The sequence below is a fragment of the Eschrichtius robustus genome, chromosome 19 (assembly GCF_028021215.1).
Source record: "Eschrichtius robustus isolate mEscRob2 chromosome 19, mEscRob2.pri, whole genome shotgun sequence".
Classification (NCBI taxonomy): domain Eukaryota; kingdom Metazoa; phylum Chordata; class Mammalia; order Artiodactyla; family Eschrichtiidae; genus Eschrichtius; species Eschrichtius robustus.
In genome coordinates, this window is record NC_090842.1 from 29,677,952 (window position 1) to 29,699,559 (window position 21,608).

General features: G+C 39.2%; 1 protein-coding gene across 1 annotated transcript in view; it reads right to left on the reverse strand.

The window, feature by feature from the left end:
• Nucleotides 1–3,990: 3,990 nt before the first annotated feature.
• BBS2 (Bardet-Biedl syndrome 2) overlaps nucleotides 3,991–21,608 on the reverse strand; it is a 32,086-nt gene continuing 14,468 nt past the window's right edge. Inside the window, exons 6-17 of the mRNA XM_068529009.1 lie at nucleotides 20,750–20,854; nucleotides 20,580–20,666; nucleotides 17,724–17,859; nucleotides 17,353–17,492; nucleotides 16,300–16,444; nucleotides 16,043–16,214; nucleotides 15,200–15,329; nucleotides 13,851–13,982; nucleotides 13,231–13,368; nucleotides 11,944–12,056; nucleotides 5,545–5,693; nucleotides 3,991–4,443 (exon numbers count right to left, since the gene is read on the reverse strand). Coding sequence (XP_068385110.1) covers nucleotides 4,337–4,443; nucleotides 5,545–5,693; nucleotides 11,944–12,056; nucleotides 13,231–13,368; nucleotides 13,851–13,982; nucleotides 15,200–15,329; nucleotides 16,043–16,214; nucleotides 16,300–16,444; nucleotides 17,353–17,492; nucleotides 17,724–17,859; nucleotides 20,580–20,666; nucleotides 20,750–20,854 — 1,554 coding nt within the window. The 3' untranslated portion in view covers nucleotides 3,991–4,336. The remainder of the gene's footprint in view (nucleotides 4,444–5,544; nucleotides 5,694–11,943; nucleotides 12,057–13,230; nucleotides 13,369–13,850; nucleotides 13,983–15,199; nucleotides 15,330–16,042; nucleotides 16,215–16,299; nucleotides 16,445–17,352; nucleotides 17,493–17,723; nucleotides 17,860–20,579; nucleotides 20,667–20,749; nucleotides 20,855–21,608) is intronic.

Sequence of the window (21,608 nt, forward strand, 5' to 3'; positions counted from 1 at the left end):
CGTTCTTCATCTTGACTTTTAGGGCCTAGAGCCGATGTTGACAACTGTTGAGTAGCAACAGAGGAATTAAAACATGGGCATCTTTTTTATACTTCTTGCAGAGAAAAGCTATGATATTCACCTGTAAAATATGTCATCTCTTAATTCTTGTAATTCCTTGTAATAAAGGAAGATTTTTTTTCCCCAAAGAGAATAGCTTTATATATATATTTTTAGATTATCTATATAATACATGTTCGTTGTGAAGAACACAACATGTAAAAATATGAAGTAAAGGTCACCTGGAATCCCACCATACTGTGATAGCCACTGTGTGCGATGTCATAATATCAACTTGGGTAGACTGAACTACATTTCCCAGGACTCCCTTCCCTCTGTTTCCAGTTAGGATGAGCCACACATTCTTGTGCAAGACATGGAGGGCCAGAATGAAGCAGTAGCCATTTTGTAGCTCACACACACTGTAGCTTACCTGCTGACTCACCTTCTCAGTGTGATTCCACGTCTGCGCCTGCAACTGCTCCACCGTCCCCGGCTCTTCCTTCAGCTTCTCTGATGAAGGGTCTCCCCACACCATCAAGGTCAGAGGCAAGAACTGAGATTTTAATGTGTCCTCGTGGGCTCCAGCTTGTTCCTGTTCTTCCCAACTCTACATCCTTTCTGACTGCCTGTCCTGTGGGCTTCAAGTTCCAGCATCAGACTAGAAAACTGACAAGACTACACTTTGCCACTTCCTACAACTGTGTAAGGTCAAGTCCCCATGACCCATTCCCCTTATCATGTTAACCATTATGTAAGTAAGAACATTTTCAGAAAGTTACTTTGAAAGCATATTAGTATTTCTGTTATGCGAAGGAAAAATAAAATATTTAAGGAAGAACCCTATAAATCTAATTTCAGTCCCTCACTTAAAGATGTAGAAAAATGAAACCTAGGAGAGAAAGAGGCTGTTACGTTTTGAACCTGGCTTTTCTACAGCTCACTGACTGCCTCAAACTCCTCTGAATGTGGTGTTTCTTTCCCATAGAAAATACTGAAAAAAAAAAAATCAGTGCTTGGGCTGCCTCTCCCAGACCAGCATTTCCTCAGCAAGTAAGTTTCGGCTGCGGTACCTCTTCAGTACCATTACATACTGGCCGCTACTACAACTGAATGAGAAAATCAAACCCTGTTTTAAAAGAGTCCCTGATAGAATGATATCAGCGGCAGGCCCTCCAGCCTGCGTGAACTGGACATTCCTACAAAAACAGATAATTCCTTCTCTGACTGACAAAAAATCGGTCCACATAGACAATTTTGAAAACTACGTGGAAATTGCCCATGTGGCTTCATGTCAGGAATAGCACATTTCTGTACCACACGAATAAAAAGATGACTCATGAGCTAGAGCACATAGTGTGGGCAGGGGCCAGATGGGGAAGAGGCAAAAATGCAAAACACCAGGCTGCAATGGGTGTCTTACTGTACTTCAGTGTCAAAGTGAAACGAGATAATTTAGTTCTGTGATCACAGGACTCTGCACTGGCAGATTTGTAACTGCTAATTATAAAATTTGAAATATTAATAATGTTGAAAATCATTCTTGTAAAGTACTTCTAGGGTTGCATAATAGTTGTAAAGTTCCTAGTTCTTTGATTTCTGAAGCCACGGACGGGCTTACTGAGGACAGACACTTCCATGGGGAGCAGCAGGTGCTTTTCTGTGCTCAAGGCACTGGGGCTCAGCACCATGCGGAGGACTAAGCTGATGAAGATGCAGCCCCTGCTCTCACTTAATCGGGGATTAAGATTTATATAAACACAGAATGTAATAAGGGTTAAAGAATAGACATGGGAGAGGAAAGGTCTCCTGAGAGAGCATTTGAACTGAGCCTTGATGTAGCAGTTGAACAGGCAGACATGGTGGGAAAGAATAAAGACCATACTCTCTCTAAAATACTGAATACCTGAATCTAGGGATAAGGGGGGTGGCTTTAAAAGGGATGCTTTAAAAATGACTAAAAAGCTTTCTCCCAGGTACCAGAATCCTCAAGATCAGCTTTTAAATGAAGGCAGAGTGTTCACTTAAAGCTTCAACAAAATTCAGCAACAAAATAGAGCTTAAGCTGTAGCTTGTAGAAGGCACTCAGATTCTATCAGGATAGAAAAATATGGCAACAAAATAGAGAAGTAGCTGATAACCAAACAGTTTTTCTCTTCCCTAAGCTGAACATGACTCCCAAGAGGATAAAAAGGGTGAATACTATGAACATTTTCATCTCATCTAGTCTTCACTCACTTGGGAGCAGTCTGAAATAGCAGAAAGGGCCATGACTACTTGGGTTTCCAACTTCTACACTGCGACTTAACCAAGCTGTAGGACCCTGTAGAAAACATTCTGCCTGTCTGAGCTCAGAGATACTAATACCAAGAGGATCAAATTAATGTGAAAATAACCTATTTGTAATCTATAAGTCAGGGCTATAAAAAATAATCTTGCTGCCTGTCGACCCCTTCAAGCCTTGTCCGTGAATACTTTTAGGTGTAAGAAGGAAGTTTTGGGGCTGAAGAACAACAGAATGACCTTTAATGAGATGACTCTTTAAGGGTCCCTAAAAATGAATAATGCCATACAATTTAAAACCAGCACCCACTAGAGATTTTAATCTCAAAAGGTATAAGTTAGACTATGGCTAAAACAGAAAAAGACCCCACGGTGGGACTTGCGTCTTGCCAGTAGCTCTGTGGCTCTGGCAAGTAATCCCTGCGCTTCAGTTTCCTCATCTTTGAAGAGGTATAAAAGATTACTAATTTGGAGATTACTGAAGATAATATATGTGGATGTCTTTTGAGCTTACGGGTTGAAAATGCAAAACAAAGGTATTAGAGGGGCATAACAGTCTCATAAAAATTAGGGCTCCTTAAAGCTCACATTTCAGAAATAGAAGAGGTAATCCTAAATGGCCAAACGGGGGAAACTGTGAGATTGATGGACCACAGAGGAAAGGCCTGTGTTCTGCGTCGTCTCTGGGGTTTCATGCAGGTCAGTATTCTGAGGCGGAGAGCAGACTCCCCACCGGACAATCTGAATAAAAGGATTACAGCCTGCCAGACGGCTTACAGAATTATTAAGGCTGTCGAATAAAAACCTGTAGGATGCAATTGCAGAATCTATTCTCAAGTCCGTACTGCAGAACCAGGCTGCCAAAGTAGCTGCTCCTGCCAGATCAGGAAGCTGCTTGTGAAACCGGGAGGCACCCTTTACTGCATATATAAACACAGGACTGCCTCAGGCTGACCCACTGAATGAGCTACCATGTACTGGTTCCAGACAGCACCACAGTGCTCCATTCAGGAAACCGCATGTGCAAAACCAGGAAGCTGCCACTCTTAGCTTCAAGGTCCCCCAGTCATGCCAGCTTTTCCACTACCCAGAATCTATTTCTGCTACGTCGGCAAGCCTCAGAGACAGAGTTTGGCTCCAGAACCACGCCACATTTGCTATAATCCACGCTGATCAAATGCATGCCCGATATCCCATTTATCTCAGTTCAAATTTCAAGTCTCATGTGATTGCATCTGAAATGCAAGCTGAATCAAACCTGGATCACCAGCTGGAAACAAATTGGAGAAACTTCTGTTTTAGCTTCCTGCTCTTCACAGGAAGTCACACTAGAAGAAAATTGGAACATATTCTGAGCCAGACCTCCATAATTGCATTAGACTTCACTCTCACTTCTCCACATTCAGCTCTGAAAATTCCAAACGGTTTTTTGTTATACAGAGAATTATATATATGGCCCATCTTCGGACCAAAGTGTAGAACATTCCTACTGTAAGTAAGTTCTTAATAAGTATATATTCAATAAAATGACGTGAGGTTTAAAAAAAAGGCACACAAATTGAATATCCATATTTTTGTTTTTCTCCACATAATACAAATGGTTTTATGCAATTCTGATATGGTGGTGATTTCAAAATCAGTCAACACATAGTGCAACACCTTTAAATTTTAATGAAAAAGTAGATAATCTAATTACAATTTCAAGAAAAAAGATGCATCTACATACTGACTTTACATACGTACAGTAAAACTGGACTTTGAAGCCCTAATGTTTCAAAAGTATTCATTTCCCTCCATACAAACCTAGTGTATTCTGCAATGGTGCTACTGATTTTAAAAAAAGAAAGTGAATACACTTTTCAGATGCAATGCTTTGTCTTTCATTTGTACAACTCACCAAGGTGGTTTTTGCTCTCAGCACCTTGGGTTCACCAGGATGTGATCCAAAGCAAACCAGCCTAGAAGTTTAAGGAAAAACCCCTTCTAGCAACCTAGTTACCTATTCTTTCCTCTCCTATGAAGAAGCTGTCCCCACCCGCATGATTCGGAACAGCGTGTTGATGTTGTTGCTTCGAATCGCATCCCGACAAGCAGTGATCACCTGGTTCTTTGGTTTTCCAACTGTAAGAGAAGAAACATCAAATCCATATGAGCCAAAAGATTATTAAAAGTGAAATTATGAATCAGAGGCTATCTATAAAAACAACATAAAACTAGGGTAGAAAAGAGTTACAGGTAACTACAAATTCAACCAATTTATCTTACCATTCCCTAAAAAAGATACATATCCTTGTAAGGGACTTTATCACAAACCAAGCTTAGAAACTATCTCACACCTAGACACCAAGAGTCAGTTTTAGAAATAATCTTTGCTAAGTGGATATGAGCTTTGATCCTTTCCTATAAAAGGAGGTCAAAGCACTGACCCAAAACAGCGGATTCCAGGTATAAATCTCTGGTTGATATTTCTGCTTCCTTTGGTTTATTCTGTTGTTCTTTTTGTAAATTTTAAGTTGGAAACTTAACTCATTAATTTTCAGTCTTTTTTTTTTTTCTAATAGGAGTATTTAAGGCTTTCCTCTTGAGTATATGTCACTAGGTTTTTCTTTAGAGGATGTAGCAAGATCTAAGAAAAGGAGCTGAAAGTGTTCTTTCCCTCTGAAGTCTGCAGACTAAAGCCAAACAATAGGCTGACTGAAACTCAAGTGAACGGTGCTAACTTCAGTATGAAAGGCATCTTTATATATACAAGCCCTGATATGAATTCTGGAAGCTACCACCATCTTCAGTGGTTCTCACCCCAAAATTACAGACGAAATACAGTGCTACAAAAAGAGACTTACCGGACTTCCCTGGTGGCACAGTGGTTAAGAATCCACCTGCCAATGCAGGGGACACGGGTTCGAGCCCTGGCCCGGGAAGATCCCACATGCCACGGAGCAACTAAGCCCGTGCGCCACAACTACTGAGCCTGTGCTCTAGAGCCCATGAGCCACAACTCCTGAGCCCGCGTGCCATAACTACTGAAGCCCGTGCGCCTAGAGCCCGTGCTCCGCAACAAGAGAAGCCACCACAAGAGACGCCCGCTCACCACAACGAAGAGTAGGCCCCGCTCACCACAAGTAGAAAAAGCCCCCACGCAGCAACGAAGACCCAACGCAGCCAAAAATAATAAATAAATAAAATTATAAAAAAAAAAAAAAAAAAAAAAAAGAGACTTACCACGTAGACGACCTGCTCTTTGAATCGCTTGATTTACTGCTTTGAGGCTTCCCAACAGCTCTGTGTGATTGTTACAGCGAATTTTATATCCATTGAGCAAATCTTTATTAAGGTCATATAGTTCCATATAGCGATTCTTCATTGTTTTCCTGTGTACATCAAGAGAAATTTAACACCACTGTACCTCAATATGGCAGGATTAAATGAAAAGACTTGCAAACTTCTGAGACATTAAAAAAAGGAACAAACCACATTTTTAGCTGTATTGTTGTTAAAACAGGGTAACTGCTAAAGTCTGCTTTGAAAACATTGAGAATTTTCTATGAAATATTCTGTTTCTTCCACATAAATGGAAGACAAGTGGCCTTCCTTGGTTATTGATCCATGGTTTGTTTGAACTTAGGAACCAAGAATTATCATGCCCATGATATGAGGGGTGGGGAAAAGTGAGTAAGGTGATAGACTACCTTCCAAGCTTCAGATTAATACTGACAGTTTCTTATAAAGTTAAACATACACTTACTATACAACACAGCAATCACGTTATGCCACATTTCACCCAAAAGAAATGAAAATATGTCTGCAAAAAACCTGTATGCAAATGTTTATAGCAGCTTTATTCTCAATCACCAAAGTCTGGAAACAACCCAAATGTCAATTAATTGGTGAATGGATACACAAAGTATGCATATCCATACGATAGAATACTATTCAGCAATAATAAGGAATGAACTATTGATAACTTGCAACGATATGGATGAATCTCAAAGGCATTATGGTAAGTGAAAGAAGCAGACCCAAAAGGCTATGTATTTGTATGATTCCATTTATATGACATTTAGGAAAAGGTAAAACGATAGGAAGAGAAATTAGATCAGTGGCTGCCAGGGCCTGGAGGTTAGGAGAGGTACTTGATTCTGGTAGTAGTATAAATTTCCCCAAATTTATTGAACTGTAAACCTAAAAAGAGTGAATTATCTACATGTATATTATAAATTATATATCAACTAACCTGGCTTTAAAAAATACAAACAATGTATATCTGATAGTCTCTAAATGAAATATAAATAAATCAAGAAAAAAGGAATTTAGAGGTTGCTGGTCACTTCTCTCCAGTTTAGCACAAATACCTAAAGCCAGCAACATCTCTTTCACTTAAAAAAAAAAAACAAAAAAAAAAGCCAGAGAGAGAAAAAAAGGAGGAGCCCTATAGATAAAGTTGGCCAAAAAAAGCAAAATTCTTATATACCTCAGAGAAAACAACTGGAAGAAAATTAACTGGAAAGAGGTAAAACTATCTCAATTTACAAATAATACAGTGCACCTCTGGAAAAACTAAACTATAAGATAATTCAGTAAAGTAGTAGACTATAAAATCAACACAGAAAAATCAATAGTGTTCATATAGACAAACAAAAAAACAGAAGATATAATGTGGAAGAAAGAGCCTATTTACAATTGCAAAAAGAAAATACCTACATCTAAACTTGACAAGCAATGTCTGATACCTACATGAACAAAACCATAAAACTCCTGAAACACATAAACATGCCTTGAACAAAATATAAAGACATACCGCATTCTTAGTAAGACTGAACATCACTGTAACAATGTCAATTCTTCCTAAGTTAATAAATTTAACATGATCCCAGTAAAACTACCTACTTTTTTCTGGAGCTAAAATAACTGATAAAGTTCACAGAACAAACAAGCATGAGTAGCCCAGAAAACCATGAAAAAGAAGAGCAAAAGGGTTGGGGGAGGGGCACCTAGCCATACCAGACATTAAAACATACAAAGCATTTTTAAGAAAAGAATCGTACTGTCAAATGAAGAGACAAGACGGACGGACAGAGCAATATAGAAAATCCAGAAATAGACCCATTGCATATGGAAATACATTATATTATTATAAAGGCAGCATCTCAAATCAGTGGGAAAACAGGCTTTTACAGTAGTATTACTGAAACAATGTGACAGTCACATAGAAAAAGATAAAACTGAATTTATAACTTACACTGAACACCAGGATAAACTCCAACTGTAACAGACTTAAATGTAAATATACAAAATACTAAAAGAAAGTATAGGTGAATTTCTCTACAAATGGGAAGTAAGGAAACTTTTGTAACTAGAACTCAAAATGTAGAAGTACCAAGGAAAGACAGATCAATTTGACTACATAAAAAATTTTAAAAGCTTTTATACTCAAAACCAAAAATCTAAATAGGCAAAAGAAATAAACAATTTACAGGGAATTCCCTGGCAGTCCAGTGGTTAGGACTCCAAGCTTCCACTGCAGGGAGCACGGGTTCAATCCCTGGTTGGGGAACTAAGATCCCTCATGCTGCCTGGCGTGGCCAAAAAAAAAAAAAAAAAAAAAAGAAAGAAAGAAACAATTTACACACAAAAAGAAACACAAATAAGCCCTTAAAATAATGAAAAGATGCTCAATACTGCTCATAATACAATAAATGAAAATTAAAACAACAACGAGACTATTTCTCACCCACTGAATCGCTAAGTATCCAAGAGTTTGCCAACATACTCCATTGACAAGACTAAGGGAAACAGGCACTCTCAGAGGAGAATGCAAAATGGTATGACGGCTATGGAGGGGAATTTGGCAAAATCTTGCAAAACTGTGTACACATTTATTATTTTCCCCAGCAATCCCATTTTAGAACTTTTCCCCAAAGATACCTGAGTAAAAATATGAAAAGATTTGTGTAACAAAATTATTCACTGCAATATAATAGCAGAAGAGCAACCCAAATGTGGAGAACTAGCTGAATAAACATCCAGAGAACAGAGTACTGTGTAGCTGTAAAAACAAATGAGCAGTATCTCGGTGTACTACCGTGGAATGAACTCCAAGCTATATTTTTAAGTGTAAAAAGCAAGGTGGAGAAGAGTAACTTGCTATGATTTACTTACCATGTGAGGAGATGTGTGTGTGTATATTTAAATTTTTGATTGGTTATTTATAGTGAAAGGGAGGAAACAGGATGGAGGTGACAGGAAAGAGAAGTCAGACTTTTCTGCACATGTTCTATAGGACTGACTTTGGACCCATATAAGGTTTTAATAAATATGTAATAAAATCAAACCAAAAAGGAAAAAATGTCAATCCCCTAAGATTGACAGCAAAATGAACCAAATGAACCTAACCGTATATCACACTTGTAGCATGATCAAAAAAGGAGGAGTTATTTCAAATGACTTTAAAATATAGTAATTTGACTAAAACTCCCTACTAGAACACACTCTAAAGACACAAAGAACTAGAAAAAAAAGTCTTACACCATTTTCGGCAATCATATTGTTGACAGTAATATTGGTATTATCCTTAAATGCTGTGTGTGTACCATAAGATAAAGCCAATAGTTAATGCTGACAGTGGTTAGAGACATGATTTCCAATGTGAGAGAGAAGAGATATACCATTAGCATCAAAATTAAGTAAGAGCCTGTATTCATAAATCTGAAGTGCAAATAGCATGAATTCATGATATATTTGCTCATTGAAAAAAAATATACATTTCCTAGCTTTATCTATTGAAAAGGTCTCAAATCAATATCCAACCCAGTAGCAATGAGCATCTCTAATGCTCAGACTATGATCTCCATTTCCCACTATAAAGGACCAGGACTGAAGAAATAGCTGATTCCAGATTCAGAACAGGATATATACCAGATAAGCCTAAAACATCTTGTACAAGAAAACAAACTAATGAAACTAACAGGTCTGTCCAAAGGTATTGATAACTGCAGCCGACCTGGAAAGGCTTCTACTGGCCAAAGACAGGACAACTGAGCCATCATAAAGAATAACTGAAATGGACTGAAGCACATTAAAAATGTTAATAGGATTTTAAAAATCTCATTGGTCAACTTGGAGATGCTAGGGAACCAGCTCATTATTTTAAAGCTGATAAATAGTGTGTCATTCCAGTACAAACTGTACCTCAGGGAACCAAATAATTCATTAATTCATGCAGGAATGTTACTCTTTACAGAAGTACTTCAGCCAATTTACAAAGAAAAAATAACAATTAAAATATCACTATTTTGCAAACCCGAAAAGAAATAATTGATTTCAGCAGTGATCATCAACAGCTGGTAACATAATAAAAAGAGACAACCAGACGTTACATGCATCCTCACAGAAGTACACAGCACCACTTATGAAGCATTCTTGCTAAAAAACTGAACCTGAATCTGATCAATCCTCTATATCTAACTACCATTTTCACAGAAATACAGGGGACAGAAGAATACTACTAAACATTACCACAGGATACAATCAACAAAATCCAAAGTGGGAAACTCAAGAAGAAGGAGAGAGTTAGGAGAAAAAGTGAGCAAGCAAATATATGGATTAAAAGAGATTTATCAACCAAATTCAATGCATGGTCTTTGGTCTTTGAATCTTGATTTGAACAAAACAACTTAAAACACACAAACACACACACATACATTTGAGACAACTGGGGAAATTTTAAACACCGACTAGATATTTTGTGATATTAAGAAATTATTTTAGGGCTTCCCTGGTGGCTCAGTGGTTATGAATCCGCCTGCCAGTGCAGAGGACACAGGTTCACGCCCTGGTCCGGGAAGATCCCACATGCTGCGGAGCAACGAAGCCCGTGTGCCACGACTACTGAGCCTGCACCCTAGAGCCCGCGAGCCACAACTACTAAAGCCCGCGTGCCTAGAGCCAGTGCTCCGCAACAAGAGAAGCCACCGCAATGAGAAACCCACGCACCGCAACGAAGAGTAGCCCTTGCTCGCCGCAACTAGAGAAAGCTTGCGTGCAGCAAGGAAGACCCAACGCAGCCAAAAATAAATAAATTAATTAATTTTTTAAAAAATTATTTTACATTTTTCTAAGTGTGATAATGGTATTGTGGTTATTGTTTTTTAAAGGTTCATTGTCTGAAATATTTGTGGCTAAAATTATACGATGTCTGGAATTTGCTTTAAAATAGTACAGTACCTAGAAGAGGAAGAAGGTGAATGTGGAGATGAAACAAGATGAGCCCTTAGTTGATGACTACTGAAGCTAAGTAGCTGCTGTAGAGGAAATCATATAATTCAATCTACTTTGGTGTTTGAAATCTTCAACAATGTAACTTTCAGAAATCACTTACTTCTGAGCAAGACCATTTTAACTATCTGCTCATCTGCTAATGATTCAGGCCTTTCAGGAAAACAAGCAGCACCTTAGGCGAACTCTTGCCTCTAAAATGCATACATAAACTTCACCTATCGTTGGTGAACTATTTTACTGAATCCACCTTAGTACATTTTATTGCCAAGATAAATTTTGCATCTTAGCAAGAAGCTAGATGTGCACAAATTTGTTTTTAACTTTTTATTCTAAAATATGATACATATTCAGGGACTTCCCCAGTGGTCAGGTGGTAAAGAATCTGCCTTCCAATGTAGGAGACATGGGTTCGATCCCTGGTCGGGGAGCTAAGATGCCACAAGCCGCGGGGCAACTAAGCCCACACACCACAACTACTGAGCACGCGCGCCTCAACTAGAGAGCCCGCATGCCGCAAACTACAGAGCCCACGTGCTCTGGAGCCCGTGAAAGATCGCCACAACGAAAGGTCCCGCGTGCTTCAACGAAGATCCCGCGTGCCGCAACTAAGACCTGATGCAGCCAAAAGTTTAAAAATTTTTTAAAATATAAATAAATATTAAAATATAATACATGTTCAGAAAAACTCACAAAACACATGCTTGTTAACTAGGTCAAGAAACAGGACATTGCCAGCACTCCAGAAGCTTCCCAATGTGTTCTCTCTGAACAGAGTCCCCTCCTCCCCTAGGAGAAAATACTATCTAAAATAGTAATCTCTTCCCTGTATTTCTTCATATTTTTATCATCTATGTATGCTTCCCAAATGATATAGCTTAGCTTTGTCTGCTTCCAGACTATATAAACGGAAGCGTTTTGTGCATATTCTTTTGAGTCTTACGTGTTTCAATCTCCATTATGTTTGTAAGATTTGTCCGTGTTGTCACATGTCATCCAGATACATGCATTCTCACTGCATGTAGTATTCCATTGTACAGATATATCATAATTTATCAGTTATATGAGTATTGGATTGTTTCCACTTTGGGCTTCATATGAACGATGCCTTTATGAACGTTCTTGAACTAATATCCTGGTTTATATGCACAAATTTCTCGAGGCTATAAACCAGGAGGATTGCTGGGTCACAGGGCGTGCACATTTTCAACTTCACTGGTGATGCCAAGTTATTTTCCAAAGTCCCTGTACCTATTTACACTCCTACTAGTAGCATCTGGCAGATGCTACTCCACATCGCCGACGCTTTCCACCACGTACCCTGTCCCGGCCGTGGTAGATACTCACATGTCCCGCATCAGACGAGCAGCCTCAGCTCGAACCAGCAAACTTCGGATCAGATTAGAATTATCAGCCATGTCAGCACTGAGCTTCTGCTGCACCGAGTGATATGCATCCACCTGGAGACCATGAACACCCAGGAATTAAAAAGACCTCACAGGGATTTCCCTGGCAGTCCAGTGGCTGAGACTCTGCGCTTCCACTGAAGGGGGCACAGGTTTGAGCCCTGATCGGGGAACTGAGATCCCGCATGCCGCGTGGTGGCCAAAAAAGAAACAAAACAGCCTCACAAACGTCTTGAAAACTAGATAAATTGAAAAGACGCTATGTATTATATATACCGAGGCCCTTTTCTTTCTTTTTTTTTTTAAATTCATTTATTTATTTATTTTTATTTATTTATTTTTGGCTGTGTTGGGTCTTCGTTGCTGCATGCAGGCTTTCTCTATCTGCAGTGAGCAGGGGCCACTCCTCGCTGCAGTGCGTGGGCTTCTCATTGCGGTGGCTTCTCTTGCTGTGGGGCACGGGCTCTAGGCGGGCAGGCTTCAGTAGTTGTGGCATGTAGGCTCAGCAGCTGTGGCTCGCGGCTCAAGAGCGCAGGCTCAGCAGTTGTGGCGCACGGGCCTAGCTGCTCCGCGGCATGCGGGATCTTCCCGGACCAGGGCTCAAACCCGTGTCCCCTGCACTGGCAGGCGGATTCTTAACCACTGCGCCACGAGGGGAGCCCCGCCCTTTTCTTTCTGCCGTTCACTTGCCCCACCTTAACTATCTCCTGGGTTTCATCTCCTCCTGTGCTGCCTCCAACACTCAAAATGACATTCGATGTGAATCTTTCCCATGTCTTAGCAGCGTGAGCCCAAGCAACACAAATATTAACATTTTAGAGATCTGGGGTGGGGATGTTGTTATAAGTGGGGACAAATCACAATCCTTTTCTTTTTTGATTTTGGGTTCTTGGAAAGCACTAAACCAAAAAGCAAAGTAGATACAACAGATAAGATGAAAGGCTAGCAAAGGAAAATGTTCATTTATTGTTTTTAAAGTGTCCCTCCAAACCAAACACAGAAAGCAGGGTGGTCAAGAGCTAACCACTCACTTTTATAAAAGATATCCTTTTAATTCATGAACTCTCCAATACTAGCTCAATTTTTATTTTAAGAATTTTCAAAAGTTCTTTAAAACATGACTATCACGTAACATATGTACATTTGTAGTACCACTAACTTAAGAGAAACATTTCAAACATTATTAGACCACAGTGTTCTCTCAAATGCATCCACCAGGTGCCCTCACCTTAACTAGCACCTTTCGTAATTCCTCGAAATAGACAGGGAAATCGGCTTCTACCTGAAGGTCCTCAATAGCAAAAAATGATGCCATCGACTGGATGATATCACCAGCCAAATCAATATCATCAGTATTTATAGTGATCTATCCAGAGAAAAAAAGGCAAGTTAGCATCCTTGGACATTAAAGACAAACTTGGCTGAAACTACCTGAAATTTCCCATATTCAACACATTAACTGAACATAAATGTATATGTGGTGATAAAGATAAGGTCTAGCCCTCAAGGAAATTACAAACCAAATTACTTCTAGCAGCAGGCAAAAAAAAAAAATCAATCCTCTTGCCTTATAAACTGAACACCAAGGTCATTCAGACAGTGAAAATGTTTTGTCCTCCTCTGTATTCCTAAACCGTCCCAAATTAGGCAAGGAATGGGTGAAGGGAAGGGGGGAGAGAGCCAGAAAACCGCTGTTCTGGATTATACGCCCATGTCAGAGATGATAACACTAACAGACTAGCCTGAAACACGTGGTTTTACGACCTTGAGATTGGTTTCACCTGCCTCACTTTACACTGAACGTTAAATGTTACGTGAGAAATCTGTGCCCGTGACAGTAAAAATTACCTCTCCACTAAGTTTTATTTTTATACACAGCTGGCCACCATTCCGTAAGGATGTGAAACACACTTGAAATGGAACATTCTGAATGTTAGTGTCCTCTGGTAACAGAAAGTTCTGGTTGAGCCACATAACAACCTTAAAGATGAACAGGATGAAATGAATTTCCATTTTTAAAGTACAGTCATTATTAAGAGTTATCCTGCTTTCTAGTTTTACTACTTGGAAAAACAAAACAAACAAAAAAACCCCAAAGAATTATACTTCACCCCCACCAAGAAAACACTATTCACACTCCTTTTTCCCACCCCATGCATGTTCTTAAGTAACATTCATAATTACGTCCGGTCCCACAGCATGTGTAATTTTATAGCATTTTCTACTTAGACATAATCTTACATGCAACGTGGAAATGATTCAGGTATGAGGCTAATTCTGTTTACATGATAGCTCTTCTGTGGCTATATCCTGCTTAAAATCATTCCATTCCACTCTTTAAAAAATTTAAATGAAGTTTGCACACATACAGCACAAACACAGAGATACATCCACACTATAAGTAAAGAATTAATTTTAATATAAATAGTAATACTTTACAGTGGTTTGCAACACAGGTTCCACATAAGATCCACCTGTGAGGCCTTTTGGAAGGGGCCACCTGTAGAGTTTCATGTTTCACAGGCCAGGAAGGGGCCTGAGAATCTACATGACTAAAAGCCTCACTGAGAATTCCAAAGTCCAGCCAAGGTTAAAATCCACAGGTATTAGTCCTTTAAACTTTACAAAATGCTATTATACCAATTATGTAATCCTCAGGGGCCCCCTTGTGAGGTAAGACTATCCTCACCTACAGATAAGAAAACTGGGGCTCAGACTGGTGAGGGGAATTCCGTAAGATCACTAAGAATTTACTAGTTAAGGTAGCACTTGAACCCCAAAAATGTTCCCATTTCCAAGTCCCCACTCTCTTTCCATTCTGATGCACGCTCCTCTTGGAACACTAGATCCAACCACACTAAGACTATAAGAAAGAGAGGAATTGAAAACTGGGAAGAAGGCACCTGTGACTAAGGATTGCTTAGGTAAGTAACTTTGAATAAATTATTCAAAATAAATATTTCTGAATTGATTATCCAAAATAAATATTTTCGAATAATTTTTCAAAATGGGAGAAGATATTTTAGCAACATTTTTGGTACAGGTTATAAACAATCCAACTCCAAGCTACGTAACTCTTTCATGTCATATTTACTGCTACCAAATAACACATTCATGTAATTTCCCCCTTTCTACAGAAAAACATCCAAAGGATTCTAAAGTGCAAAAGTGTTGAAAGAGAAAAGCCAGATACTCACCCTCTGTGCCCGTTCTGCGATGATAAAGTTGACGTAACTGAGCGGCTCACTGGCAGAGTCCGGGCTGGTCAGCGCATACATGGAGAAACGGGGGAGTTGTCTTGTCAACTCAAACACGTGAAACTGGGTGCTGTGGCCAACCAACGGAACACAAGAGAACTGTTTGTGTAGAATTTATTTCAAAGGGCAAGGCCCAGAAAATAAATGTACGTCACTACCAGGTCATCAAGCTGACATTTAAGGGTTTCAATAAAGAAACTCCCCCTGCCCAAAAAAGACTTGAAGGTTAAAGTCCCATATGTAATGGTGTTTGGGATTTAGTGACATCATGGGTCTGTGTACATATTGGGTTGGCCAAAAAGTTCATTCCATAAGATGTTACGGAAAACCCCGAACGAACTTTTTGGCCAACCCAATACATGCCTGCACCAAGGGTTTAAAACACTCTAAAAGGAATGTGAAAAGGTTTTTATCTTCCAAAAATCTAGTGGTTTCCTTTCGCTAGCTGAGGTTACATATGACTCTCATGTAAAGGTGCAACCTAACCTTGTAGTCTTAGTGGCCAAAACTAATAAACTATCCTTTAAATGTATTTTTGGAACTTTTGTGAATATGAGATCATCTGACTAAAACCAGAAATAACCATCTTAAACTTATATACTCGTTATTTTTTTTGAAAAATTTCAAATTAGAGAAATAAGAGGTCATAGGAAACCTTGCCTGGGTGGGAAGAACCCTTAAACGGCTTCTCCGGCCCCAGAGAATCCATGACATAATGGGAAATCTACACATTTTGCTCTCTAACTGCTCTCTGGAAATGAACTGTGACTTGCAAAGGGTCACCTGCTCCTGTAACCCACGAAGGTTTTCAAGTGCAGATCCACAGGGACATCTTTGGGAGGTGTAACTGGGATGCGGATGGAGTTGGAAAGGTTGTGAATGCTGGGATGCACCACGTGGCTTTCACCTAGAAAAATTCCCTCTGCAAAAATCAATACTGCTCGGATGATGGTGTCTGCAGGGAAGAGAGAAGACAGCAGTCCAAGAACCACTCCAAGATGGCACAGGTGCCAACACACCCGCTCTAAGTAACGACTTACCATTAGAAGTGGAAATGCACAACTCTGCATGCGCAGCCTGCGCCTCGCTCCCCAGGTTGACGGAGAGGGCAGTGTGGAGCTTGGTGTTGGCCGGGATGACGCCGCGATGCCCATCAGCCTCATTCAGTGGACTGCTCAGTTCGGCCTGCGAAACACCCCACCCACTTCCAACTCAGTCACCGGAACAGTGAAGTAATGTTAATTTTAAATAACATGGCTATTTAGCTTCAGAAGACAGATCCCCCATCATCTTATTCACCTGATTCTTTAGACTTCGAAGGACTCACCTCATTAGTGCTCTCACTCTAACCTGGCTTTTTCCCGAAGGAAAATATTCTCATCCCTTCCTGTGGTTAGGGTCCGCTGTCCCCCAGCATGTCTTTTACATTTTTCTGCATTTTTTTTAGTAACTAAAGAAATTCACTTAGTATAGCAAATTCAAATACAGTTATGCATAATGGGACAAATTAAAATCCTACTCCCCAGCTCATCCTCCAGCCAGTTTGGTACATACACGTACATATACACACATGCGCGTGCGTGCGCGCACACACACACACACACACACACAGCTTCTGCAGTTGTCAATTTTTATGTTATTTGTTGTTGAAAAAGATAAAAGTTACTCTATACATATTGTTCTCGCTTCCTTTCATTCAGTAACACCACAGATACCCTTCCGTATCAGTCCCCATATATATACTTCATTCTTTTGAGCTGCTTAATATTCCCCAGCCCACAGTCCCTACTATTGATCAAAAGTTAAGTTGCTTCCAACTGTTCCCTGCTACAAATAGTGCTGCAGTAAATGTCTCTGAACACTCATGCAAGTATTTCCATAGTTTAGCTGCCCAGCAGTGGAATTTCTAGGTTAAAGGATACACACCCTCTTCATTCTGACACTAGCGAAAAGGCAAACCATCTGTGCTTCCACCAGTGGGGAGGGGGAGCCCACACCGTGGCAGATGCTGAAACTCTTCTTTCACAGCTGCCAATCCTCCTGGTCATTCTCAACTTCTCAGACTCCCATGGGCCCTCCACATTAGGTCCTACCTTGGCATTGTCCTCATAGTTACGGAGCTCCAGCAACAGGTTCTGCTTTTTCTGACTCAGCTCTCGGATCAGGTCCTGCTCTACGCTGGTGTCCATAAGGTTCCCTCTCATCTCAGCCGTGCCTGGCAGGTAGCCCCGGACTGACAAGAGGAAAAAACACTCACCAGACGGAGGGATAAGCCCAGGTACAGCCAGGTCTACTTTAAGTCATCAATTACCTGTTCTTAAAACCTAAGTTTTCATTTCCCCAACTTAGGTGAATTTATTAGGATGAAAGGATATCAACACAAACACTTTAGAGTGGAATTTTCCCGGTATTCGGACCCAAATCAAAATCTGACTTTTCAAGGATTTTTCCTATCCCGATTTACTTTCCCCATCCACCGAGCAGCAGATTAACTGTATGTGGCCATCCATCCGGTAATCTCCCTCCACCACACCAGCAACTGCAGAAGAAAAGTTGTCCTTAAAGATGACCTCCCCAGTTCGGTCACTTCGAGCATCGACCTAAAAATAAAACAAGAACTTGAAAAATAGCTTATGCTACAGTTTTTTAAAAATAACACAAAATTTTAAAGTTGAATCAGCTTTAAAATCAGCTATGGTCTAGAAGTTTTCAAGAGTATTCCATGGGACCCTGTGGCTTCTCAGGACGTACCTACAACCATCAGGGCCAAGGGGCCGCAATCAGCTCTGTTTTCTTTTTCTTATTAAGTAAAAGCTGTTTTACATACTGGCCTGCACATAGTATTTCCTTTGAAGAAGTGGGTTGCCTGAGAGGCAGTACATTTAGAATATACAGAACAGTGCAAAAGTCCAAACTGCCTGGGTTTGAATTCCAGCTTCGCTACTGGGATCTTTTTTTGCCTGTGGGATCTTGGACAAGTCTCTTAACCATTCTGTGCTTGGCCTCCTCATCTGGAGGTCAATAATTGATCTGGAGATCAATAATAAGCACATGAGGAAAATAACTGTATCCACACCTCAGAGTTGTAATGAGGCCTAAAGGAATTAACACGTGGTAAGCACTCAGAACAGGGCCTGGCACATAGAGGCATACAAGACATATTAGCTCTATATACAAATTTTATCTTTACTATATGTAAATGTATACAATATAATTATAGCTAAAGTTTGAAAAATGTCAACCTAGCCCAATCTTCCACCATATAACCTTTTGTAATAGCCCTGTTTAAGAGTCCCTCTTCTGGGACTTCTCTGGTGGTCTGGTGGTCTCAATGCAGGGGGCCCGGGTTCGATCCCTGGTCAGGGAACTAAGATCCCACATGCCGCAACTAAGAGCCCGCATGCTGCAACTAAGACCTGGTGCAGCCAAATAAATAAATAAATTTTTTTTTTAAAAAAAGAGTCCCTCTTCCACGTACACTACTGAGACACCTCAGAGAGTCCTACTATCCTGAGTCTCCGCTTCCCAAGGGAGGCAAATAACTAACCAACCCATCAGAAACAAAAGCATCTCAAAACGACAATGAAGGATAACCACTTAAAATGATGACTTTGTTCTAAGCGAGAACATACGCATTATATTAATAAAAGGCTAGCTACAGAAAATCTAATAGAGCAAGCATCTCAGTGACCACTATTTCTGTCTTTTCATAAACATCCTTCTGGGCAAAACTCTGCAATGAAAAACTACACTAAGTTAGGTCACAGCTTACTACTAGCTCCTACCCCTTGTCTGAAGAATACCATGCTCTTAATAACAACATCAGTTAAGCCTGAAAATTATGGATGCTAAAGCCTGTGAAGTAATGAATGGCCCGTATTAACCAAAGCTCTTCGCACATTAACAGAACCCTCGAACTCAGACTGAACTGAACTTGCTTCTTTCTAACTACTCCATGGCCTTCAGCATTGCATTTCCACAATACTTAGCAAACAAGAGGGTTCATTTGCTAACTAAGAAACAGGACTACGAATTTATATTTCTGTGGAGTTTTCTATTCTTTTGCTTTATCCAACATGACGGTTTTGCCTTGGAAGAGAAGATGAGCCTCCAACTCAACAAATGACCTACTAAAGAAAAAGTCAGTTGGCTAGTCGCATTTAATTTAGTAATTTTGTACCTATAGTCACCTGTTGGATCTGTATATTTTCCTTTTAATGCTATTTCTGTTAAGTGCAGATATCAATTTTTCTACTTATATTATGAACTGTATAGTTTTCTTATCTTTTTTATGCCCTACAACAGATTATATAATAGAAATTTCTTAAAATTTTGAAAGCATTTAACGAGAAAAACATCTAGGTCCAGAGTCAGATCTGAAGGTTACTTTTGATAACTTCTCAAGTCAAGTAGTTTCTAATTCTCAAATCAACCATAATAACTTATATTCCTCCAGAACAGGGTCCCCTTTATGGATTTTCAAGTTTCTTAATAAGCAACTACATGGTCTTTCTCTATCATTTTTAACACCCATTACCAAAGACAAAACCAAGTGGAGAAGTAGCAACCAACGTAACAGTTTTTTAGAATCTGTTTTTCACACAACACCAAAGGAAGGTTACAAGGCACTGGCCAAAAGTAAAGAAAAATCAAAGAAGAAAAGATACAATTAGCTGATCTCCTCCAGGCAATTGGCACTGACAGATGAAAGAGCTAGGGCAAATGGTATCCATGGAGATCCGACAGCTACTGAAGCAGTTGCTAACAAGATAATCCTGACTTGCCAAAAGACTGTAGAAAATTCTGATTTGAAGTTAAAAAAGGAAAGAAGCAAAAAAATTCTATTTTGAAGTTCTAGCTCAGAAAACAATATGCTAACATAATTCTTCCCATTAATTCTGTTTTTAGTCAGACTTGAAGACTTACTAGAAAAGAGCTATACACACAGTTCACTATTAGCTTATTAAAAATCCTTTTTTTAACGTGCTCATGCCTAGGATCAACCTGATTAAATTGATTCTCATTCCTTCAAGGAAGAGAAAGAACCTTCCTAGAGATTTTCTTTTTTTTAGAAAGAACCTTCCTAGAGATTTTCCCCCAAATAGCGCTTATGAGATGGAAAGGACACTCACTCACTCTGCAGTGTTGACAACTAGAGCAAGAATAAAAAAACATGGGAAGATTATGAAGTTACATTTGAAAGCACAGCCAAGGAACTCAAGTTTATATTCTCGTGTTACTGCTCTGAGTCATACAGCCAATGTATCTCAGACAATTATTACTTTAAATCATACTTGAACTCTACTGTTTATAAACTTACCTTCCCATTGGACCAACCGGTTATCAGTTCACACACTCCATCAGAATTAAGGTCAAAAGCATGAATGCTCATGGCATGATTTTTGGACTGAAAAGGAATTTCAACAATTAGTACATAAGTCTCTCAATAAGTATAAAATCCCTGAATCTCAGAGGCTTAATCATACTAACTTTAATTCTCCAGTATCGGGCTGTTTTGTCATAAACTCCAACTGTGCCATTGGAAAGGGCATAACCAAATCGACTGCCGTACATGGGACAAAGAGAGGTGATTATCTGCAAAAAATAATGATTAAACACACAGTTCATTAAGGCTCAATTTAGTGCAAAGTGTGGCTTTATAAAACTGCATGCCTTGCTATAAGTATGTTAAAATTAGATTTAAATGCACTTCCAATCCATTAGAGGGGAATGCATTCCCCTTCTCTATGATCCGTGTCATCTATTTCAGAGTTGGATAATCAGAATTAAATAAACTCACAAAATTTACTGTTTTAGATTGAGCATATGTAGCAGGTTTCAACAAATTAGTATTTTTTAAACCATAAAATTAAGGAATTAAGGAGGGAATAAGCTGCGTACACAAGACCTGGAATATGTACAATAGATGTTATACACACTAACTCAAAATGTTTTAATGATTATTCCAGTTTCCTGAACTTATGATATCCTATAGTCTAAATTTTAAAAGGACTTGTAAAATCCACAATTAAACATCTTTTAAGTGTATACTTTTCTATGACATAATTTATTGTTTGCTAGAGATGAAAGACGTTTTTTAGAAGAAAACATAATCCTTTGAAAAGCAAAACCCCAGCACATGGATTTCTGTATGTATCTAACAATATATATAATGTATATATTATACTGAAATATTTACAGAATTAGAGGATTTAACATACTTAAGAGGATAAAATTTTAGATACTGAAAAAAATTATCCTTAAAAGTTAAAACCAAAGTTTAATGATATCTATGATCCTGCAGATCATACTTTCTAATTCTGACACTAATACAAGAGATACAAAGAAA